Here is a 26,412-nt window from a genome sequence, read left to right on the forward strand (position 1 = left end):
TGTGGTCACATTGGTGTAAAGCTGCTTTGTCTTGAATTTCAAAGAATGATCCTTGCATCTTGATTTTCGTTGTCACTTTGCACTTTAAATTGTTGAATCGAAGGAGGATAAATTGCTTAATTTGAAATAAAGTTGGGGAGGCAGAGGGGGTAAATATGATCTGTTCCATCCATCCAGTCTGTTACCCAGGAATATATCCTTGATCTCTATTTGTTTTTTTTTCTATCTGTATCCATTTTGGTAGATTATTATGAGATTTCTGTATCTGCTTTAATTGCTTTGCTTATAATACCCAGATATACTTGTTTATCAAAAATGATGCCATGCGTTCTTCCACAAACAAAGTTCAAACATGGATGAACTTTCACGATGCTGCAAAAACTGATGTGCTGGTCCTTGACCCCTCGTGCTCTCAAGGTTTCAACCAAAACAGAAACTTGGGGATCATTACCTGTCCTCTTGTTTACCCATGTAAGACAGTACGAGAAGGACATTGCTAAGAATATTAAGCATAATTGCAAGGCATTGTTTAAAGGTCCCCTGACATGAAACATAAACTTGTTATTTATATATTAACTCGACCTTCCTATGAAGAAATCACCCAAGATGTTTTTTTTTTTTTTAATCAAAAAATGGGATAATTAGAGCAATATTTCGATCATTTCTGGAGCCTTTAACAACGTGCTGTGCCCCGCCCCTAAAAAAAATGGACTTCAGCGTGACGTCACGTACAGTAACTCGCACAGAGTGGATTGACTCGAGAGTCGAGATGTCGTGCGCCTTATAAAGTGCGTACAAATGCATTTTGCACATGTTGGTGCAATCTCTGTGATCGTCTTAATTCCAGTGATTGTTTCGCGAAAGTTTTAAATAATTTTAGCCGTACTTTCAAAAATGCCTGCAAGATGTATCGTAGCAGGGTGCAGCAATACAAGCAAAGACGGTGTAAGCCTTCATGTATTCCCGAAAGATTATAATCGTCTGAGAATATGGACATCTAAAGTGAAGTTGACGAGGGGAAACTGGAAAGGCCCCAGCGACACGAGCGTCATTTGCAGCGCCCACTTCGATGACAGTGACTTTGAGCACGGGCTCTATTCATTCCTCACACACAGAGACAAGAAATTCTGCTTCTGAGCCGTGTACGCACAACAATCACGAGGCAATTATTTATCCCTTTACTACCTTCTAGTCAGAAACGAATACAATACATGTATGCACAATAAAGGGCTATACCATGTCCACAAAATATAAAATTTGACTGTTTAACCTTTTCCATTAAAAAAAAAAAATTACAGGGACATATAAGTAAAATACTAAAGATTAATATTACAAGGTGCAAGGAGATAATTTTAAAATCAAACAATGTGAAAAACCTGCACCCACATTTTGCAGCTTATTGAATTGTTCGTTGAAACCAGCCTGCTGGGATGGGTACGATTCCACATATATGCAAGCCAGGTATGGCTGCACTCAACATACATGGTTTTATTCTAAAGTGAAGGTACTGCTTCCATTGGCTTGCTATTCATTAATATTTAGCCAAAATGCTGTAATAAATGAACAGGGAAAAATATGTTGCCACAACGATGAAAGACAAATTTATCTGTCCTATTACACGGCCTCATAGCCTCGGGACTATTACGCATTGATTTATACATTGTGTGCATGCTAATACAAGTTACTTGTCAACTCGAGAGTCTGGACTAGTCCGATATATCCGTCGTCCGTCTGACTCGGCCGATAAATCTGACGTGCTGTAGCTTTATTTTATTACACTCTTTTCTTCATTGTTTTCTACTTGCGCTACTTGACGACAGTAGGAATAAAATAAATAAAAATGCAATAGAACGTCAGATTTATCGGACTACTCGAGACAATTGTATCGCAAGTTGTGTTCTGCACACAAGTTTTCATCATATCCGGACAGCGAGATTGCTTCATTTTATGCGCGAAGAGACATGGCCGATTACATGCGGCCTTGTTTGTGATTAATTCGCCGCGAAGCAACATGTTCACGTCACCTCACTAAAATATTTCTGATATCGAGCAGTATGAAAGTCGAATTTACATTATTGAATTATGAATAGGATTTAGTCCAACCAGTTGTTATTTCCGAGTCTTCCTTCGATGTCCTCCGGGAATTTAATCGCCATTTTTCTTTGCTTGTACTGCTTCGTGCTTGAACTGGTAAGGCCGTATTTCATTTCCAGCTGCCTGAACTTCACCTCCCGCGACTATTATCCCACAATTCATCATGTGATTCAGACCAAAATCCTTCATTTCTCTCACACTCACTGACGCTACCAGACAAGTGAAAGTCCATCCCATCCATTATTCAAAACCAAATGTTTGATTTTTTTTTTAAAGCAGAAACGAACGAAGCGATTGAGTCGACCAATCAAATGTGGAAACACACAGGAAGCCAATACAATCATGTAGACCACCAACCCGAGTAATTAACATGCAGCCTTTGACATGCTGTACGTCACGTCATGTGGGTTACGCCCCTTTCAGGAGAATTTTTAGGGGCATTCCCGAAGACGTTTGTTCTTTTTAATTTTACATTTTACAGAATGAGTATTGTGAAAAAAGTCAGATCTGAAATCATGATGAAAAACTCCAAGGACACGTATAAATGAAATTTAAGTACTTTTGCATGTCAGGGGACCTTTAAGTAGAAAAGGGGTAAAGAACAGGTTGGGACAAGTGTGGGCCCATTGAGGAATAGCACAGGGAGAGTGGTTTTCAAGAGGAAAGTGAGATGGCAGGCATATTTTATTGGATTCGATATATATATATATATATATATATATATATATATATATATATATATATATATATATATATATATATATATATATATATATATATACATATACATACATTAGATATCCCTTATTGTCGGTGTGCATGCGCGTGCAACGCGAGGCTACACAGCACAAACCAGCAAACCGATTATTTTTCAAATGGTAGCCCTTCAAAAATAGGGTGTCTTTTTACCGTCATTTTTTTATGAGGAGTGCCAGTTGGCAAAATACGCAATAGGAAAAATCTTGCCAGGTCGAGGAACAATTGTATGTGAACCAATACGTCTTGGCAATGGATCTTCATCGGTGGATCGGTCAGAATGAAAAGCATTGTATCCAGCGCTTCGATCCTAGCTAATCCCTCGTCTCCTACCGGCTTGTTACATATTTTACTTCATTTGCACAACAACAGTCAGGAGAAATGCCAATAGCCGAGAGTATCCATCAAGTAGGTGAGAAAGGGCTTTCACAGAAGATCCAGGTCAGAGTGGAGGAAGTAAAGAACTGCTGGGAAAGCAAAGAGTAGATAAACCTCTGGGGCCAGATAATATGAACCCGAGAGTATTGAGGGAGGTGGCTGAGCAGGTAAGTAAGATGTTCACACACACGCACACCCACACTCGAGAGAATCTCTGCACCCCTTTAAAAAATCTTCACTTTTTATTACCTTGTAGCCTTGAACTCCCGCCTCTGATTCTCTTCTGAATCAACTCTGCCTCGTGCGTTCCTTACAATGACCTTCTGTGTGCGCTCTGCCGACCTCTTGTCCTATGCAGTAGGAAGCCTCCCACAATGCGCAACCAACCTTCCTCTTGATCACACCTATATATCCTCCACCGCCGGGGCATGGCCTGCTTGCACGAAACCCGGGAGGGCGGGGCCTCTGCCTGCTCAGCACGGTTATAAAGACATAGGGAAAAGTCAGAGGGGTGATTACATACTGGGGAAGCTTATTCTTAAACCCGAGTTGATTAACACGATACCACCCCCTCATGTGGTGACACGTAACACTTAAGCTCACATGTACACAACTTGGGACATCAAGATGCCTTCAACACGTCCACAGACCAAGCATCTCTACACAATGCTATATTCCCTATTACATTCTTCCATCTACCCCCACAACCGTAACTATGTATATCTATATAACACATTCGAGCTGATATTAAATCCAGAATATCTTTTTGCAAAAACATTTTCCTCTTGCTTTCTTGCATGTCTTTTTTTTGTTTGTTTGTTTTTTGTATACCTTGGTCGAGGCTCGTATGAGAGCGAACACACAACTCACAGCAAGGAGGCATGAGACGAGGGGCGGGAGTGGAAGGGACAAAACAGTGGGGAATAGACACATTAGGTGAACTGTGGAAGGGAGAGGGATGGGGATGGGACGGGGAACATGGCGAAGAGAAGATGGACATTACAGGGACTTTCAAGAAGGAAAGCAGGGGAATTGAAGGAAGTGGGCTTGGGTGGATTATCGGGGGTAGAAAATATCGAGGATTTGGATGGGGGAAGATAAGAGGTGGTGGTGAACAGCTGTTTTGAAAGCCTGGAGGGAAGAATGGGAAAGAATAGAGTGAGGAAGTTTATTCCAAAAGCGGGAAAAAAGAGGAATGAAAGAGTGAAGATGAGCAGTGATTCGTGATTTTGGTAGTTTTACCAGAAGGGGGTTGTTGGCGGACCTTGAGCGCCCTGTGGAAATGTGGTGGGGACAAATCGCAGAGAGAGCAGGGGGGGCAAGGCTGGAGAGGAGTCGGTAGAAGACATACCACCGACCGACCTGCGGTGATTGAGTGAGAGGGCCAAAGATTCAGCATCATTGCGGGAGATGCCGATGATCTTAAATGCCCTGGTTTCGACAGCGTGAAGCCGAGAAAGGTGGGAGGCAGGAGCACCAGCCCAGAGGGGAGAGCAGTACTCCATCAGGCTACGGACAAAAGCTTTGTAAGTGGTCAGGAGCTCAGGAGGGCCGAGGAAGGACTTTGCACGACGGAGGATTCCCAGTCGGCGACTGGCTTTTGAGGCGAGGTTGAAAATGTGACTTTCCCAGGAAAGGTCATGGCAGATAGTGAGACCCAGAAGCTTGAAAGAAAAGACTTCTTCCAGAGGATTGTTGAGAAAGTGGATGGGGGGGTTTTCTAAACGGTCCTTTCGAAGAGACATAGTGAGAGTGTGAGATTTGTCTGGATTGAAAGACATGTTCCAAGTGTTGGACCAGTTTGTGATTTTATCCAGATCTGCAGTGAGCGATGAAGCTGCTGCTTGCCGGTCTGAGGGATGACAGATGGTACGGCAGAGGATGGAGTAGTCGGCAAAGAGAAATAGAGGATTTTCCAGAGAGTCCAAGAGATCATTGATGAAAACCAGAAAAAGAACAGGGCCCAGAACGCTACCTTGAGGAACTCCAGCCTGCACAGGAAGAGGGGATGAAAGAACTCCATTTAGGGCCACACGTTGACTGCGACAGGAGAGGAAGTCTGCGAGCCATGAGTGGAGATGGCCTTGAATACCATGGGAAGAGAGTTTGGTGAGTAGTGCAGGGTGCCAGACTGTGTCAAAAGCACGTGATATGTCCAGGGATACGGCTTGGATTTCCTGTCTGGCATTGAGGACCTCCATCCATTGATGGGAGAGCAGAAGCAGCATATCCAGGGTAGAGTGACCTGGTCTGAAACCAAATTGATGATTGGAAATCAAGCCATTGGAGAAGAGGAAAGATTTCATGTCTGAAGCGATGATGGATTCCATAACCTTGCTGATGATTGGGAGAAGGCTGATTGGTCTGTAGTTACAGGGATCTGTTTTTGCACCTTTTTTATGCAGGGCAGTGATGTTCGCAGATTTCCACGCAGATGGCAGATTACCTTGGGCAAATGAGAGGGTGAGCAAGAGCAGAAGAGCAGGCTTTGAGGACACGTGGGCTGATGTCATCTGGACCGGTTGCAGAATCTGACTCGAGGTTTGAAAGCAAGCTCTCCACCTTGTCAGGAGAAAAGGATACAGAGTCCAGGGATAGTTGGGTGCGACTGGGTAAAGTGGGTAGAGATAGTGATGGGTTTAGGACACAAGATTTAGCTGCAAACACCGAGTTTAGACATTCAGCTTTATCACGTGTGGAATCAGCAGTGCGGCCATTTGAGGTAAGGGAGGGGATGGAGGGGGAACATACACCAGAAACGGATTTGATTAAACGCCACCAGGATTTTGAGGAGGGAGAGGTTTGAGAGTTCAGACTTGAGATGAGAAAGATGTTGTTTTCTGGCTCTCCTGAGGGTAGATACACACTTGTTCCGAGCTTTGTGGAAAGAACTGAGATTGCCCTCAGTTGGGTTTGCTTTCCATGAGGCAAAGGCAAGTTGTTTCAGGACAACTGCCTCGCCACAAGCTTCAGTAAACCAAGGGTGGGAGGAAGGGTAAGACAACTGAACATGAGAGGGGATAAATCTGTGCATGAGGGAGAGCAAGTTTCTTTGAAAGAATTCCCAGGATGAGTTGATGTTTGAGAAAGTAGTGATAGGAGACTAGTCTGTAAATTTGAAGGCTGCTCGGAGACCCTGCCAGTCGGCTGTTGATTGTTGATCACCTTAATTGAGTTTTTATTGTTGTTTAATAAAATAAACTAGTTTGTGCTAAATTTTCTGCTTGAACATTAAAGAGGAGTGATGTGCAAGTTTTAAAAATAAACATCAAAGAAAAAAAACTTTCATCGCTTTTGACTAAATGGGGAGTGAATAGTCTGTGGGGATACAGATAACTGTGGGTGGAATTATATAACCAGCATTGTTTCATGACAGACTTTCCAAAACAAAAGATTCCAATATTTTACTTTTTTATTTTTAATTTTTTTTTTTTTACCTTCTGGGTGGATGAGTTTGAGAAGACAAATGGGATTGATTATTATTATTATTATTATTATTATTTTGCTGGGTCATTTTGTGTACAGACCAAGAAGTTGATCCCCTTTTTATTGTTTGTATGATTTAACTTTAAAAAGTCTTAAAATGACTGGGAATCCCAATACAGCTGGCATTGTATTTTATTACAAATTAAGGGTTTTAAGTGTTATTTGAAGGGAAAAAATTAAAAGTTTCACCCTTGTGGTTGATGAATACTCTTTTGTTGTCTTTTCAGACAATGGAAATTGAGAAATGTTATGGTGGGACAGGACACATGGAACGCGAATCTACTTTCAAAATGCCATCAACTGACAATGGTCAGATCTCTAGACATTATCTTATCACAAATTTGACAAGGCCAAGTGTTTTATATTCCAATGGTTCAGAAAATCTTTGCACAGATTTTGCAGCTGTACAATCTTCAATACCAAGGCCCCATCGCCGTAGCCTAATCCCACAGCCTTGTAGGATTTTGACTTCACAAAAACGGTCTTCGTGTTTTCTCATGCCTGACACGCATCAGTATAGACCTGAAAATGAGCACATCAATAAGCCACAAACTCAAACATCTGCAGTTGATGGCCAAAGTATTGCTGTCACAGCAACTGAGTATGCAGTCTTGCCAGTGCATTCTGCAAGTGAGGCCACATCTTTAGCGATGCACCCCTCTGGCCATGCTGCAAGCCAAGTATGCCACTCTGTAGCAGAGAACCATGTCGCTCTGTCACACCCTTCTAGCCATTCTGTTTCTCGGACACACCATTCTGCAGCATTGCGCCCCACGGGCCATTCCGCTGCAAAGGCACGCCCTTCTGCATTGGTACGCCACATTGGCCATGCCATTGATCTGGCACACTCTGCCACGACCTTTGCACCCCTCGGTACCCAGGCCGCCATCCCGGAACAGCCCTCAGCAACAGCGCGCTCTGTTGATCGTGCCACCAGGCCTGCACGACCCTCCGTAGCAGCGCGCTCTGCTGGCCGTGCTGCTACAACTGCGCGACCCTCCTCAGCAGCACGCTGTGCTGACCGTGCTACCATGCTGGCGCGACCCTCCGTAGCAGCACGTTCTGCTGATCGTGCCACCATGCCGGCACGACCCTCTGTAGCAGCGCCCTCCGCTGGCCGTGCTGCCGCAACTGTGCGATCCTCTGCAGCAATGCACTCTGCTGGCCGTGCTTCCACTCTGGCACGACCCTCTGTAGCAGTGCGCTCCGCTAATCGTGCCACCATGCTGGCACGACCCTCTGTAGCAGCACGCTCTGCTGATCGTGCCACCATGCCGGTGCGACCCTCCGTAGCGGCGCGCTCTGCTGATCGTGCCACCATGCCGGCGCGACCCTATGTTGCAGCGCCCTCCGCTGTCCATGCTGCCACAACTGTGCGATCCTCTGCAGCAGTGCGCTCCGCTGGCCGTGCTACCACTCTGGCACCACCCTCTGTGGCAGTGCACTCCGCTAATCATGCTGCCATGCCAGTGAGACCCTCCGTAGCAGTGCGCTCTGCTGGCCGTGCTACCACACTGGTGCCACCCTCTGCAGCATCTTGCTCCCGAGTGGTGAGGCTCTCGGCGGCGAGGCCTTCAGCAGCCCAGCAACCTGCTCGGCAGGCCAACCCCACTTGCTCTTTAACGTCGCATGTTTCTCCTTTAGTTGCTTCACAAAGAGTGCCAGCAAAATCTTCCTCTTCACATCTCATTATCTCACAGATAAAGGAAACCAGTATCTCGCAAGCAACTGTCATAGCATCACCCTGTCCAATGCAAGCCGATGCCACCACATTAATTGCTCTTCATCACAAGTCTACTTTTGCTTCGCAAGTGCACACAAGGAAAAGCACAGTGCAGGCTCACCAATCATCCGTGTTCAGCAAAGAAATGGGAACAAAGAGGTATGCAGAGTCTGTTTTGGGAATTGCCCTGTTTTTAACTTTGGAGGAAGGCATTATGATTGAGGTGGGAATGGGAATATTTCACTTCACTGAAATATGATGAAGTTTATTTTGAATTATTTATTTATTTTTAAAGCAATTTTGATCTTTATCATAAAACATGTTGTTCAGATTGCAGTTGACCCAAAGGTTGGCTGCTCAGCAACACTCCTGCAGGCGACTATCAACGTTGAAGACCACACCCCGGCATAACCCTCTCCAGCTCTCAAACAGCCAAATGTACACAACTTGGGTAAGTGAGGTGAGATGGTAATACCTGTTTGTTCTTTCCCCAGGGCTTAAGGTCTGGTTTGAGGTGCCATGTGAATGGCTGTATTTTTGTCATAGCCTTGCCATCTCCCCCCCCCCCAATTTGATGACTTCAAATTGTGATGTGATTACACCTGGGAGGGAAGGGGGGGGGATGATGAGGCAAATACAGTGCCTTCAGAAAGTATTCACAGCCCTTGAGTTTTGTTGCATTTTATGTTGCAGCCTGAATTTAAAATGAATTTCATTTAAAAAAGAAAAACGATTTGTCACTGATCTACACAAAATACCTCATAATTACAAGTGAAAACATGTTTGTTCAAATTTTTTTGCATGTTAATTAAAAATGAAAAACTTAAATATTGTTGCGGGTCGGGTGAGAAGACAACTTGGTGGGGGAAACTGTCGGTTCCCACCAGACTCTCCGGAATTATAGGCCGCCGCACACTGATAATTCCGTGATGCGGCGGGTAGCTCAACCGACCGTGGACGCAGATACCTCAACCGCATGACCGAGGGTCCTCCCGTCTTTGGGTTAATCAGGTTACCTAATTAATCATGTGATTTAATTACTGGGGAACACACCCTCGGTACGCCTTGTGCAAACCGAAATCGGATGCAGCAGAGCGACAATGCCAAGGGTGTACCGGCTGAAAGGAACGGATCGTTGGGAATAAAGTCCTGGCTAAAGTAGGATTCGGACCATGTTGGATCAATGGAAGAAAAGACGAAAACGAGCAGGGAACATTCCCAATAATGATTTAACAGTCAACTTACAAAAGTGGACACAGAGCAGACTTGACTCAAAATTAATAATAATAATAACAATCTTCTGCAGTCTTGCTTAAGCAGACAGGTGCCAACACACACACACACCACACCACACCACACCACACCACACCACACCGTACCCGATGAAGGAGTTTTGTAACCAGGGAGGGGAGTTGAGGCTATGATCTCGGTACCTTTGCGCCCGACAGCATGACGCGCCACCAATACGTTTTGGGGGGGGGGGGAGAGGTGTTCCGCGGTGCAGTACCTGACAGTGGGCGTTTTGTCTCAGGCTTCTGTCGCACGTGTGGAGACGGTGTTCGTGAAAGGAGGAGCTTGAGTCGAGAAGGGAGAGGGGAGGATGCGGAGTCCGGGCAGCAGGAGGCAGGTCGTGGCGGTGTCGGCGAGGTGGAGAAAGAGGCCACGAGAGACTGCCCCGACCTTTATAGGACCCGTAACCTGGGGGGAGGGGCCATGCCGAATCCAAACGTCATCACCCGAATTGGGTGCTCTGATTGGCCCCGACCCCTCACGTGGCCCGCCAACTTTGGCCGGAAACCGCCTCGCTTCGTTTCCGGCAAGGCCATCCCAGACAGCGGAAATATTCCGCTCCGACCCCATGAGATGACATGAATTGCCCACACTGAAATTGGAACGTGAATCGTCCTGCAAAAACCCCCAGGCCGCGACCGGTCGAGGATCCCGCATGCCCACTCGGGCGTTCTACCAGCGTCGATCAACGCGCTCGCTCCGTGCGTGCAAACGTGGCCCGCACTGTACATTCCCCGGCTCGATCGCAGCTTCGCTGGCTGTAGAGATAAGACGTTCACCATCCGTGGAGAATCCGCTGCTGCCAGCGAGGGCCGAAGGTACCATGGATAAATCCATGCACGTTTCACGAGCGGCGTACGTGTTTGCTTTCGAGCACATTCCATACAGTGCGTGCGGTTCCGCCATTCCGCACGTGGCCAGCGCTCGCGTTCACACAACTCTGCTCGCGTGTGCGTGGGGCGAACACAAATATGTGTCGGATATTGAGGTTGAAAGGGAACAAGCCACTTCTACCCGCACACTCGTATCCTGCCCAACATGGTGTGGAGTCAGCTTTATCGGTCTCTGTACGTGTTTCGTGCAGCGTGGGCGTTGTGCTAGTTGTTTCCCGTGCCGTGAAAAACACCATTCGTGCAGCCTCTGAAGAGACATTCATTCGCATGCCTTTTCAATGCAACCGGCAATCCTCCCCAGACCATCGGAAGCTCGAGTCGACAACCCCGCACTGCCAAGCACACATGACTCGCCGCACATGCCGGGATTAGGGCTCGCCCGGGAACAATGGCTCTATGCAGCAGTTTCCTCACTGCGGCGCCGCACGCGTTGGCCTACATGAGGCCCCACCTTGCAGCGAAGGCGCATGTGGTTTATTTACCTCAGGAATATAATCAGACGAAAAGAAGAGTGGGGACGAAATGAAGAAAATGATTTGAGCAACCCCCAGCTATTAGATCATTGCAACTCACTCCCTTGTTGTCCCGCTAAACAAAAGGAAAGGGACTATCTACACGTATAATAATGGATTAACTGTCTTGGGACACCTATCTGTTGTATGCAATGCTGTTCTGAGAACCGCAACACTATCTTGCATCAATAATTATTCAACCCCTTTGATATGACACTCCAAATTGAGCTCAGGTGCATCCAATTTCCTTTGATCATCCTTGCAATGTCTCTACAACTTGATTGGAGTCCACCTGTGGCCAATGCAATTGAATGGACATAGTTTAGAAAGAAACACCTTTCTATATTGGGTCACACAGTTGACAGTGCATGTCAGAGCACAAACTGTATCACGAAGTCGAAGGGACTGTCCGTAGAACTCAGACAGAATTGTGCGAAGGCATACAGTCGTGCCCAAAAGTTTGCATACATGAGCAGAATACAGTTGACTTCCATTTATACCTCTGCTCTACAATAATCATAATTCTTTCCATTCCTAGAACAATTTCAACCATTCTCCCTTGTTTCTGCAACTTTTCTACTTTGGATGATTTTATTCACAGTTTAATTCATGATGTGACAAAAATAGCAGGTCAAAAGTTTACATACAGCACACTCTAATATTGTCTAATACATTGCTGCATAACCTTTAACCTTTAGATTTTAGAACTTCAGGCAGTCTTGCAGGATAACTGTCAATCAGCTTCTTACAATTCTCTGAAGGTATTTTAACCCATTCTTCTTGACAGTGTTGGTAGAGTTCAGTCAAATTGGTGGGTTTCCTCTTTTGCACTCTTTTTCAATTCCGTCCACAAATTCTCTATTGGATTTAAGTCTGGGCTTTGAGTTGGCCATTCCAAAACATCAACCTTGTTCTGCTGAAGTCATCCAGCAACCAACTTGGAAGTATGCTTTGGCTCGTCATGTTGGAAGGTCCAGCGACGTCCGAGGTTCAGCTTTCAAGTGGACTGCTTCAGGTTCCCTTGGAGAATTTCTAAGTAGTCTACCTTCTTCATGGTGCCATCTATCTTGTACAGTGCTCCTGGACCATTAGCAGAAAAACATCCCCATAGCATGATGCTGCCACCACCATGCTTCACCATGGGTATTGTTTTTCGGTTTGAAGGCCTCTCCCTTCTCTAACCAGATGTACTGTTGGTCATTGTGGCTGAAAAGTTCCATCTTGGTTTCATCAGACCAAAGGACACTCCGCCAGAAGCCTCTATATTTGTCCTTGTGCTTTCTTGCATATTTTTAGCCTGACTTCGCAGTGGCTTTTTTGAAGGAGGGGCTTCCTTCGTGCTCTGCACTCTCTTGGTCCGTTTTGGTGCAGGACCCTCTGGACGGTGGACAGTGACACCTTCGTCCCTGAAGCCTCCAATTATTGGCACAGGTGTTTCTTGGTTGTCTTGGGATTGAAGCGCACCTTTCTGACCAATACCCTCTCATCGGTTGGTGTCAACTTGGACTTCCGGCCTGATCTTGGTTGTCCCTAGGTCCCTATACTTCCGCACAATCGTCTGGACAGATGACCGCGGCACTTCTAGTTGCTGAGATATGGCCCCGAGAGAAGTCCCTGACTTGTGTAACTGGATAATGCTCTTCCTCAGGTCTTGAGAGTATTCTTTTTGCCTTCCGCATGCTGGCTCAAGTGGAAATAGGGCTTGAATAGGAAACCTAGTATAGGCCCTTTATACAGCCACGGGAGCACTGGCTGACCGATTACATAACAATTGTAATCAGCAGAGAGTGGGGGACACAATACAAGTGATGGCCATTTCAGAACATTCTAGGCCTTTCGAAAGCCAATCATGCAGCAAGTCACCTTGGTGTATGTAAACTTTTGACCCGCTATTTTTGTCACATTATGAATCAAACTGAATAAAATTATCCAAAGTACAAAAGTTGCAGAAACCCTTGATAGAAACGAAGGAGAATGGTTGAAATTGTTCTAGGAGTGGAAAGAATTGCGATTATTGTGGAGAAAAGAAGTATAAATGGAAGTCAACTGTATTTTGCTCAAGTGTATGCAAACTTTTGGGCCCGACTGTAGATCTGGGGAAGGGTATAAAACAATTTCTGTTGTTTACAGTTTCCAAGAGCAGAGTGAGTTCCATCACTAGGAAATGGAAAGAATATGGAACAACCCAGACTCTTCCTAGAGCTGGCCATCTGATTAAACTGTACAACTGGGCAAGAAGGACCTTGGTCAGGGAGGTGACCAAGAACCCAATGACACTGACAGAACGACAGAGTTCCTTGTTTGAAATGGGAGAACCTGCCGGAAGGACGGTCTCTGCAGCACTTCACAAATCGAGACTTTATAGAAGAGTGGCCAGATGGAAGCCACTTGTGAGAAAAAGGCACGTGACTGCACACCTGGATTTTGCACAAGGGCTCGTGAAAGATTCCGAGAGCATGAGGCAAAAGATTCAGTGGTCTGATGAGTTGAAAATAGAACGTTGTCCTAAATGAAAAGTGCTATGTCTTGTAGAAACAGCACAATTCATCATACACCTAACACAATCCCTACTGTGAAGCGTGGTGGTGGCATCATGCCATTGGGATGTTTTTCAGTGGCAGGAACTAGGAGACTAAGGATAGAGGGAACAATGAATGGAGCCAAATTTCAGCAAAATCCTTGAACCTGCTTCAGAGTGCAAAAGACCTTGGACTGTGGCAAAGTTGCATTCAAATGGGACAATGACCCCAAACATACAAATATACACGCAAAGCAACACTGGAATGGCTTCAGAACAGAACGTGAAAGTCCTTGAGTGGCCTCGCCAAAGCCCAGACTTAAATCCCATTGAAAATCTGTGGAAAGACTTGATTGCTGTTCACCGACGCTCCCCATCCAACTTGACAGAGTTTGAGCAAATCTGCAAGGAAGAATGGGAGAAACTCCCCAAGTCCAGATGTACAAAGCTGATGCAGACATACCCAAGAAGACTCGAAGTTGGAATCACTGCTACAGGAGCTTCCACAAAGTATTGATTTGGGAGTTGAATACTTATTGATGCAAGACATTTCAGCTTTTCATTTTTAATTAATTTGTAAGAATTTCTAAACATGTTTTCACTTTTTCTCATTATATGGGGTATTTTGTGCAGATCGGTGACAAAAATTTAAAATATATATATATATATATATATATATATATATATATATATATATATATATATATTCATTTTAAATTGCAACACAAAATGTGACAAAAGTCAAGGGGTGTGAATACTTTCTGAAGGCACTGTCCATTTTGTTATAATGGTTGAACTTCCCTCTCCAGCAGTGGTCAGTAAACCACTTGCACTGTGCCACGTGTGCAGGTGAAAATTGAGGCTCCCCACCCTCTGAGGGTGGGGGAGGTCATTTTGTACCCATGACCTTACCCTGGGTGTATCGAGCACGTATGCAAAATTTGACCCAGCCTTTTTTGATTCTATAATTGTCAGATGTGCATACACACATGAGCATTGTGGTATTTTATATAAGTTGGGTCACCAGATTAAGATTGGGTTATTTAGACCTTAATAAACCATCAAGAGGATTGATGCTTAAAACTTGGAAAAAAAACAAAAAAAAAAACCTGGAGTGGAACCCAGCAATGGTGGGCCAAATGACCTTTCTCTGTGGTCCTGTTGGAGCCTGCAACCATTCCTTATACTTGGTGTAGTCTTGTGGAGGCTAAATCCTTTGTATATTACTTTTACTTTTTCTTCATTCGGAATAAAAATATTTAAATACAAGTAGTTTGATTCCTTACAGAATTCGCATTTGAACGCAATGTGGAAGTGCTGACACACAAGCCAAGCTCCGTCTCTATCCTCACTGATTGGCCCATATGCCATTATTTAATTCTTTAACTTCAATTTGATAAGAATTCAAAGTTTGATTTAGAATTGCGTTGTGCAATGGCAGGTCAAATCACCTTATTTCATCGCCTGAGTTTTGTGTGTGTGTGTGTGTGTGTGTGTGTTACGGTATATATAAATATTGTGGACTCTGCTGGTCGGTATCATGAGGAGTTCTCGAACTATGAATCGTGGATAATTATTTAGCTCGGATTGCGAGGCAACTATGGACGCCGTCTCAGACGCTTAATTCAGGCTGGGTTCAGCATCCAACTCTGCTTTACCCTTCCAGTGAATTAAACCTCCCCCTTCCCCGATTGTATCGGGCTCTCAAATTAAAAATCATTGTTCATTTAACAATTTATTTGAAGCGTCATGTGTGCACAATCATATGTGCTTTTGCCATATACCAACAGAGTCCTTGTATACCGCTTATAGGTGAACAATGGTGCTGTCTGGTCATAATCTCCATTGGCACCATGTTATAATTACCTTGGCGTTATTTTGATTTGCACTCTGTTTTGAGGAATGCATCCCGGGTGTAAAAGTACGAGTGGATTGGCTCCTTCCCTCTTTCTCTCCAATGGACCTCCATGACTTCTGTAAAGCACCTTGAAGCCCAAGGCCTGTTAAGATCAAGAGAAGACTGGTTTTGTGATGCCTAAAACAGCTCACCAAATTCTCTGGTCTTTGTGGGACAAAACTATATATATATATATGTATATATATATATATATATATATATATATATATATATATATATATATATATATATATATATATATATATATTGTTACGGCTGTGGAAATTCACATTACACCATGAAGGGCCCGTTGGTGAGATATCTCTAAGTACATGTGTAGTTAGCCCCAAATCCGTTGTCTGGAGGGAATTTATGTGATTCATTCGGGCTGTGACGCTTTGAGTTGGGCGTTTTTCTGTTCTATCTTTATTTTGAACCAACCACGTCTCAACCACAATGCCGCTTCACAACAACCACAACCACACCTGCCTCTCAACAACCACGACATCCTCACCACTCCGCCAGCAACTGTCAACATCTCCACGAACACAAAAGGGGGACAACAACAACTCCCGCCCCGATTTCTCTGGTGGAATGTCTTCCCCCCCCCCCGCGTGCCGCGAAGGGAGGGGCGGGGTGCCGGGGAAATAAAAGGGCGCACAGAGGCGCCGCTGAGAAGGTCAGGGCGGTCGGTGAGTGTCAGTGTCAGTCAGCGGTTCGTGGTCTTCTGCCCGTCTGGGTCTTGGAGAAGCGTTCCGTAGAGCGACCCGCTCGTTGGAGCTTGTAGTCGGTGGAGAGTCCGGACGTCGCGGAGGGGACGCGGACTGGAGGCGCTGCTCTGCCAGCTGTGTCACGCGGACCTGCGCATTCGTACAACTGTGCGTGAACTGTTTTCCCGTTTCGCTTCGTCTTTCCTTTTAATTGATCCTCCATCCTGCTTCACGTAAAGGGTTCGTAGTGGGCTTAATACGCCCGATAATTAATCGGAACCGTCGAGGCCGACGATAACACCACTCGGTTATCACTGTAGCACGGAACGGACCGCTTAAGCGGTTTGTATCCGGAGTCTGCCTGTGGCGTGGTGCGATCACCCGGTCGACCATTCGCGCAGGTACTTGGGTAGATCGAATTTGGCAAGCAACCCTATCCTGTGCGGGTGGGCAATTGGCACGATCGTGGTGAGGTTAAACCCCCACCCGTGACTAGCTCCCGGTGTTGGTCCGAGAAGGTCACGACTGAATTGTCCGTCCGGTGGGCGACGTGCCGCGATTCGAGTCACGTGGCCGTTCGTACGCCGGCGGGCGCGAATTCGCAACAATATTTTTCTGTGCAGTTTGTGGCTGCTGGTTGCATAATCTTCTAGAAGCATAGCTGTTTCTGTTTGTGAGCTTGTATCATTTTTGCTGACCTCGGAATGATGACCAGTTGATTCAACTCACCTGGTGTTATTGCAACGGTATGACAGGTACTCGAACTCACCAATCTAAGATCTTAAGCCAGCCACCTTAATCATTAAAGGTTCCATGACACTCAAAACTTTCTGGTTATTTATTTATTAACTTGACCTTCCTTGTGAAGAAATCACCCATGTTTCTTTTTAAAATAAAAAATGGGATAATTAGACCAATATTTCGAACATTTCGAGTGCTTTTCACAACTTGCTATGCCCCGCCCCTCAAAGTTGACTTCAGCGAACCGCAGGTCACGTGACCGTTCATGTCATCTCCAGAACGCGACTCGCACAGAGTGGATTGATTAGATGCCGTGCGCCGTATAAAGTACGTACGATGCATTGTGCACATGTGTTTGCTATCTCACTGATCGTCTTAATTCCTGTGATTGTTTCGCGAAAGTTTTTAAGAGTTTTAGCCTTACTTTCGAAAATGCCTGCAAGCTATATCGTAGCAGGATGCAGCAATACAACCAGAGACGGTGTAAGCTTTATGTATTCCCGAAAGATGCGAATCTTCGGAGAATATGGACATCTAAAGTGAAGCTGACTAGAAACTGGAAAGGCCCCAGCGACACGCACGTCATTTGCAGCGCCCACTTCGAAGACAGTGACTTTGATCACGGGCTCTATTCGCTGTTCAGTTTGAAGAAGTTGAGGTGGCTGAAACCTGATGCAGTACCCATCATCAAAAGCAATGTCGTTCCTCATGCCGAGAAAAAAAGGGGTGTGAGGACAGCTGCTGAGAAGCGGGAGAAAATAAGGGTAAGTCATTTCGAAGTCTGATATCATGGCCAGGCCCCAGCACACGTTACCGTCCGTGGCTACTGGCGCAGAATACGTGATCATGATATGGTCCTGTCGTGGATGCGTGGGTTGTATTGCAGGATCGGAGCTATTGTTTATCGCCACAACGATGGCACGCAATGCCACTGGCACTAATGACTAAGCCGAAGTCTAAGACCTAATTAATAGTTAGACATTTTAGGTAATTTTGGTTATAGATTCATCTAAGAATAATAGAGAAATAAATCCTCAGTCTTCATCGAGAAAATTAAAATCTAGATAGATCTAGATGTTTTCATTTTATCACTTTTGACATTAAATGTGTACGTTACCCGAGATATGCCTCCATTCAAATGTCTGGTATCACCTACGTTGGTGCCCGAGGCCGAGGTGGATGTTGGAAATGCCTATTTCCGAGCTAAGAAGTTTGTCAAACTCTCATTTGGAAATGGCATAATACACGTTTTTGAAACTTACTCTTTCTGATGCTTGATGTTATTTGTTCAATTAATTTCTCTAACAAGTCAATGTTAAATTTGACCATCGTCTTTCACAATTTGGCACTCGGTGTCACCGCCATATTGAAAATGCGTGTGTGTGCGCTTGGTACGGTGCATGTGCATTAGTTTATTCATGCTTCCTTGAAAGAGTGGACTAGTGAATAGAATAGTTACTTGTCAACTCTAGAGTCTCGACTAGTCCGATAAATCCGTCCTCTGTCTGACTAGTCCGATAAATCTGACGTGCTGTAGCTTTCTTTTATTATTCTCTTTTCTTCATTGTTTTCTACTGGCGCTACATGATGCCAGTAGGAATAAAATAAATAAAAATGCAACAGAACGTCAGATTTATCGGACTACTCTAGACAATTATCACCAAGTGTGTTCTGCACACAAGTTTTCATCGTATCCAGACAGCGAGAGTGCTTCGTTTTATGCGTGGAGACACGGCCGATGACATGGGCTAGCCTTCTTTGCGATTCATTCGTCGCGGTGCAACATGTCCGCTGCGCTGGTCACGTCACCGCACTAAAATATTTCTGATATCGAGCAGTATGCAAGTCTAATTTACATTATTGAATTACGAATGGGATTTTGTCTAACCAGTTTTTATTGTCAAGTCTTCCTTCGATGTCCTCCCGATCATCATGAACGCCAGGAATTTCATCACCATTTTCTCTGCTTGTCCTGCTTCAGGCTCGAACTGGTAAGGCCCAATTCCAACTGCCTGAACTTCACTTCCCACGACTACATTATCTGACAATTCTCCATCTGATTCAGACCAAAATCCTTCATTTCTCTCACACTCACTGTCGCTACGAGACAAATCAAAGTCCATGTCATCCATTCAAAACCAAATGTTTTTTTTTTAAGCAGAATTGAACGAAGCGATTGAGTCGAATGTGGAAACTCACAGGAAGCCAATAGAATCACGTGGACCACCAACCCGAGTAATTTACGTGCAGCCTTTGTTGTTCTGGAGATGACTTAATGTGGGTTACGCACCTTTAAGTAGATTTCGGCAGAATTTTTAGGGGCGTTCCTGAAGAGGTATTTTTTTTTTTTTATTTTTTTTTTATTTTACAGAATGAGTATTGTGAAAAAACATTGTCAGATCTGAAATCACGATGAAAAACTCCTATAGGGTATGTGTATATGTATGTATATGTATATGCAATTTCAGTACTTTTGGGTGTCATGGGACCTTTAAGCCAACACCAGGTTCGACAAAACTAGAAGAGGCCATCTTAGCTGTTGTTTGCTTGCAATGCTTAAATTGATCTCTCTTTGGTCTGTCTGTAAACTCCTGTTCCCATTTATTCTGTTCCAGGACACAACCCCTCCTGGAATCCAGGACTCCAGTGTGGAAGCTGAAAATGCTGTTCAGTGTGAGGTGAAACTCAAAAACAAAGATGTAAGTTTTTGGATTCCTCCATGGGGGAGTGTGTGTGTGGTTATTTATGAATAAGCACTGAAAAACAAATCGGTTGTTATTTGTATCATGAAAACTTATCAAAAGTACAAATAATAACTAGAACTGCCACTTTATAACTGCTGGCAGTGATGACCGGGTACCCAGACGTCCGCCTTTGATACAACGTGCGACTTTCTGGAGATGACAGTGGCAAAGTTTCGCTTCGATAGTATAAGTGGTTCCAGAGAAAACATTATTTAAGAGTGATACAAATACAGCCCTGCTTCGATAGTGTGGGACTGACGAGTTACGAACCGGGAAGCACAAAGTGTTCAATCTAATTATTACGTATGGAGTCGGCCCTTTTTCCTGTGGACATTGGCGGTATCAATTGAATTGCTATTCCTGTACTCAAACGCTTTCAGGTGCAGCCAAGTGAGCCTTCTGGAAAAAACAACAAAAATCTAAAAGTTCTTGGATTCAAATAATTAAATATTTCTAGCTGCCAAAACGTGTGGCCGATCGGGTTGAAATTTTAAACCTACGTTTCACATGTCGGCTAGATTATAGTTGTGAAGTTTCGCATATTGAAGCAGCGATTCCAGACTAAATATGAATTAATATTTATCCTTCAATCCAACATGGCTGCCAAAACATGGGGCCGATCGAGTTGAAATTCAAACACTTCATTCCACAAGTCTGCTGCATCATCTCAAGTTTCACATTCATTGATGTAGCAGTTCCAGAGTAAACATTAATTAATATTTTCCCTTCAATCCAATATGGCTGCCAAACGATGTGTCGTCCATCAAAAGGGGAGAGAACTTTTTGTTCGTCATGGAGAGGCGGTCATACATGTGGAATTTTGCCTTGATCTGCTCAGCCATTTCAGAGAAGACTTAAAGTTATTAATTTTCAATCCAATATGGCTGCCGTACCATGTGCCCTATTACAACATAAATTTAAATTCTCCATATAATGGGGAAGTGGATTATGCTTAAATTTCGTGTTGATCCAACATGGCCTCCAAACCTTGTGACTTGTGAAATAATTTTTACCCTCTTGCAGGTATGGGGGTAGATTATATTTGCCAAGTTTTGCTTCGATAGATTATGGGGTTCCAGAGAAAACATTTAATATAATTCTTGAATCCAACATGGCTGCCAAACCATGTGACCTATCAATTCGAAATTAACAAACTTGTATTCACTGCTCGGGTGCAATACGTATGAAGTTTTCCCTTGATCTGTCTAGCCGTTCTGGAGAAGATGTTTGCAGGCTTTCGGGTAAATTCAATATGGTTGCCAAACCATGTGACATCAATTAGAAATTAACAAAATTGTGAAAGGATGTCTTGGGGAAAGTGTGTGTGAAATTTTACCTCCATCTGTCCAGCCGTTCTGGAGAAGAAGATTTTTAAAATTTATTAATTTTCAGTCCAAGATGGCTGTCGAATCATGTGACCAATGACGTCATAAATTTACATTCTGCCTCCATTCCTTTAGTGGAATACGTGTGTGATGTTTCATGTTAATTGGATAAGGTGCGTTTTTTTTTTTCTATCCAAGATGGCCACCAAACCATGTGACTTGTGATGTCATAATTTTTACTATGTCTGCAGACATGGAAGATGATAGTTGCAAATTTTCGCTTCGATAGGTTATGTGATTCCAGAGAAAACATTATTTAATATTTTTCTTGAATCCAACATTGCTGCCAAGCCATGTGACATCAATTAGAAATTAACACTTATATTCACTACTCGTGAGCAATACGTATGTGAAGTTTCCCCTTGATCTGACCAGCCGTTCTGGAGAAGAATTTTGATGGTTTTAGGGTAAATTCAAGATGGCCACCAAACCATGTGACCTATCAATAAAAAATTAACAAACTTGAAAAAGGCCGTCATTGGGAATGTGTGTGTAAAGTTTCGCCTCAATCGGTCCAGCCGTTCTGGAGAAGAAGATTTTTTTTTATTTTTTTTTTATTTTTTTTTTTAAATTCAAAACAAGATAGCTGCCGAACCAAGTCACCTCTGACGTCATAATTTTTTTTCTAAGGTGAATTGTTTCGATGAGGCTCAAATTTCAGATTTTTCCTATGCAGCGTTCTACTTGGACAAATTTTCACTGGGATACCGCTTCACTGATGTCACGAAAAATCACCTGTGTTCCCCATAGGGAGCTTATTAAAATGTATTAAGCCAAATATTTTTCCATTGCACCGTTTCAGAGATATGAAACGTATGTAAAGTTTCGCTTCAATCTGTCTGGCCGTTCTGGAGATTTAAAATGTTTTTTTTCTTTTCAAAACAAGATGGCTGCCGAACCAAGTGACCTATGACTTCATAATATATTTTTTCTATGGTGAATTGTGCAGATGAGGCTCAAGAAATTTCAGATTTTTCCTATGCAGCGTTGTACCTAACGAATTTTGACCGGCATACCTCTTGACCGATGACGTCATGAAAAATCACCTGTGTTCTTCATGAGGAGCTTATTCAAATGTATTAAGCGAAAAAATTTTCCATTGCAAAGTTTCAGAGATACAGAGGTCCAACGTTTACCGTTTTCTTTTTCCAAGATGGCGCCCGTACCACGTGACCTATGACGTCACAATTATGATCTGAGTATGCTATCAAAAAAGATACATACTTGGGTGAAAATTTTGTGTCGATCGGACTTACCGTTCCTGAGAAAATGATTTTTAAAGCGAAAGAACCCGCAAATTGCCGGCTGAAGAAAAATAAGAAATAAACAGAAGAAAAACAATAGGTTACCCAGTCCATTTGACTGGGTACCCTAATAAACAATATAGTATGAGGACCATACCAAAAGTCGTGAGCATCAGTGGATTCCACACATTTGTGCCGAATATAGTACAATGAGTTATTGGTGATATCTATCCACTTCAATATAAACACAGGCTCAGTACATGTACACCACTGGTGTTCCCATAATCCATTGTGACTGTCAATGACATATATCGTTTCCTTAACGCGCAGTGATTGAATTCCTCGTGCAGGAGAACAAATCGGCAGCAGATATCTACGGCCGTTTAAATCTGGTGCATGGAGATGCTTGAATGGGTGCTAACAGTGTCGCAAGGTGGGTTAACCATTTCATAGATGGAAACATGGACATCGCTGATCCACCATGCTGTGGTCGGTCGAGAAGTGCCATGACTGAATGCAACGAGCAAAAAGTTGAGGCACTCATCAGTGAGGACTGAAGGATGATTGTTATGGAAATGGCAGGACAGTTGGCAAAGGACACCTTGTTGTACAGGAGATGATGGCAACGTTGGGATGTCGGAAAGTTTGTTCCCGTTGGGTTTCCCGTTTGCTTACAGAGGAACTCAGACATGCTGCTGAGGGAGATGACGTCCTGTTCCATATCGTGACTGGTGATGAAAGCTGGTTCCACAATTTTGATCCAGAAACCAAGCCGCAAAGCATGAAATGGCATCAGTCCACATCTCCAAAAAGGCCAAAAGCGTACCCTCCACTGACAGTTCTGGGATGCATCCTGGTTGATTTCCTGCCAAAGGGGAAACCAGCAGCATGGCTCACTATATTCAGATGCTCAAGAAACACATTTTCACTTTGGGAAAAGTGCCTGATGGGGAGAGGGGGTAAAAAGGCTTATCTTTCAACATGACAATGCTAGACCTCACATTGTGAGTCTGACAACAAGAAATCTCAAAGAATGGCTTTGAAGTGCCCCCCCCCCATCCCTGTACAATCCAGACTTGGGTCTCCTCCGATTACCATTGATTCAGGCCCCTAAAAGACCATGTAAGTAAAAGATCGGCACTATGAAAACGAAGAGGCAGTCCAGTTAACTGTGCATAACTGGTTGAGCGGTGTTGGAATGGACTTTTACCACAGCGGTGGTTTTAAGTTTGTGCAGCGATGACAGAAGTGCATGGATTGTTCTGCAAATTTTGTAGAAAAGTTATGTGGTGTGTCCAGTTACTATTGACAGTCATTTTTCTTGTGTGTACCTTTGTTTTACTGTACAATAAATGTGCTCATGACTTTCGGTATGGCCCTTGTATGTTAGACTTTGACATTTGTGTGTTTTGGAGCAGAAAGCCTTTGTCCCGGATGTTGTTGGGTGACCAACAGTGGCATCTGGTAGGTTGTTTCACACAGGTATTATTGTAGGCATACAAGAACGATCATACTGAGCAAATGACCACTCTCCTTCTTGCAAATAAGATCCTGTGCAGCAAAGCTTCCTCCCTCAGAGAAATGATGGCATTCTCATCCAACAGGTAGTAGATGGTACCACCATTGGCATTGAGGGAGGTAGAATTATGCAGGTTGATGCACAGATTGTTAATGTAGACTGAAAACAAGGTGGGCCCAATAATTGATCCTTCAGGTGCTGATTTATTAAATGGAGTGAAATTTGATGTTTAGCTGTTTACCACAATGATTAAAAACAAAATGGTTAAAAACTATTCTCCTGAGCTCATGAAGGTCTGACCATCCTTCTGCAAGGTCAGGGTACTTGAATGTTCTATCCTCCTTTCCCTTGTATCTGCTTCACTGCCCACCACCAATCATGAGGTTTTGTTATTCCAGTTGTTGGATGATCTTTTAGCCTCCTTGTCCACTTCCTGATGGTTCTGCCTTGCCCCAATCAGAACATCGTGGGAAACAGAACATTGGCTCTTACTCCTGTTGTGCCAGACAAGCGGTTTTGTGAACCATTCGGCAAGCCTTAGCAGACCATGCAATATCGGTCGGCAGAACAATAATATGTCTATGGGGAATTAATTTCTCCATACCTGACTTGATAATTCTCTCTATGTTGGTGCTTGATCCCATGCCCTGCTATGCAGATCCTGCCTGAGTGATTCCCAGCTTACTTTTTTGGAATCCCATAATTTGTTTGTATGGTTGATACAAAACTGGTGGCGTTTTGAAAATGATCTCCACTGAGTTACGGTCAAATGTTCCAATGTTTGCTTTCACTTCACGCTTGTGGTATAAATGGCAGAGTCAACGATTACCAAGTGCAGTGGATTATCACCAAGGGAAGACTTTCATGAGTTTGTCCAAGCCATGCATCAAAGGTTGAAGCATGCAATTCCAGTTCTTCTCAGTTAGGGGTTTGCTATCTAACCACTCCTGATGTACATTTAAATCACCTCGAATTGCACAATCTGTTCCAGTGGTTTGGGTGACAGAATCTAGGTTATCAGACAAGTAATAAATAAAATTCCAGGGAGCTAGGATGATTCACAGTACCAATCAGTGGGTACCATGCATGTGTTTTCACAGTGCACCAGATGACTTACAGGTTCTCATGAACTTAGAGCATCTTGTAAAACCAAATAATTACACCCCAAACAGTACTGTGATTATATATATATATATATATATATATATATATATATATATATATATATATATATATATATATATATATATATATATATATATATATATATATATATATATATATATATATATATATATATATATATATAGTTACTCATCACAGGTTCTGTTTTGACTTATTTTTATTTGTCATATTTCGTGAGGTTTACGTCTGCTTGGCTGCACAGTCTCTCTCCCCCTATTCTGTTCTTTTCATCTGTAATTGCTTAAATGAGTTTATTGTTATCCAGAACTTTTCATGTTTTGTGCTGAAGCTTTCCATGGCTGTTGTACTAACTGCATCAAATATTGTTAATTTAACACTGGCTCATCCACAAAATTGCTGAGTGTAGCACAGCTGTGGCTGATGACCATGTCTTGTTTGCTGATTGTCAGCTCTTGCAGCCATTACTTTCAATAAAACTTTAAAAAAAAAAATCAAAACAAAGATAGTTTTGAATACTGGTTATTGTGTCTGGCAGGAGCAGCATGCACTTCTAAATGAAACGTATGACAAGAATGAGCCGTGTGCAACCAGACCTGGTGGTGAAGCTGCACCTGAAATCTCTCCACAAGTTGGTGCTGCCTTCTCTTCCGGTCAGTCTTGCGAAGTAACAACCGATTGCAAGCAAATTGCTTTTTTAATTACAAGCTGTGTGAGACTCCAGCTGCAATATCTTTCAGTGGTCTTGGGGCATATTTGAATGTATTTTCTTTTGCTCATTTATTTCAGCACTTGTAATTTACCAAAGTATTTGAAAATTTATAACAGGTGGTGAAGCATGTGACTATTTTCCTTTGCTTAAAATGCAGGAATTTGGAATATATATATATATATATATATATATATATATATATATATATATATATATATATATATATATATATATATATATATTAGGGTGCTTCATAATAGGGGTAAAAATAATAAAAGTGAGTATTCATGCTCCCTGGGTGTGCCTTTGTTCAATTTGACAGTAGAAACATGCACACCAAATATGAAGCAGATTGGAGGATGTTTAGGGGTTCCTCAAGTTGGCACAATATTGTTGAAATTTGCCAAACTGTAACTGACAACTTGCCGTCGAATATGCACAACGCAGTACACTTCACAATTAATATGGTTGTTTGATATTTTCAAAAACCACAGCAGTCAGAGGATGAAAGAATAGTTTTTCCAAGGAGACCAAGATGAGCTTTTTGACATTGCAGTGCAAAATGCCCTCTCCATAATGGACATAATTGTGCCAACTTGAGGAACCCCTAAATATCATGGAATTTTGTTCATTTTTGACCTCTAAGTTCTTTTGGGGTATTGGAACA

The 26,412-nt window shown here is 43.4% G+C and overlaps 2 protein-coding genes across 11 annotated transcripts in view; one reads left to right on the forward strand and one right to left on the reverse strand.

Annotated features, from left to right (window-relative positions):
- NDOR1 (NADPH dependent diflavin oxidoreductase 1) overlaps window positions 1-26,412 on the reverse strand; it is a 132,597-nt gene that overhangs the window by 25,112 nt on the left and 81,073 nt on the right. The window lies entirely within an intron of this gene.
- The window catches only part of LOC147013190 (uncharacterized), a 43,901-nt gene that overhangs the window by 6,128 nt on the left and 11,361 nt on the right, over window positions 1-26,412 (forward strand). For 2 of the 4 annotated variants that reach the window (XM_085855762.1, XM_085855763.1), the window contains exons 4-7: window positions 6,942-8,596; window positions 8,768-8,897; window positions 19,614-19,697; window positions 25,572-25,686. In XM_085855762.1, the coding sequence (XP_085711888.1) occupies window positions 6,942-8,596; window positions 8,768-8,897; window positions 19,614-19,697; window positions 25,572-25,686 (1,984 nt within the window). The remainder of the gene's footprint in view (window positions 1-6,941; window positions 8,597-8,767; window positions 8,898-19,613; window positions 19,698-25,571; window positions 25,687-26,412) is intronic. The other 2 variants (XM_085855765.1, XM_085855764.1) reach the window with 2 other exon arrangements.

This window comes from Eptatretus burgeri, chromosome 14 (assembly GCF_056783735.1).
Source record: "Eptatretus burgeri isolate ZD-2024b chromosome 14, Ebu_testis_v1, whole genome shotgun sequence".
Lineage (NCBI taxonomy): Eukaryota > Metazoa > Chordata > Myxini > Myxiniformes > Myxinidae > Eptatretus > Eptatretus burgeri.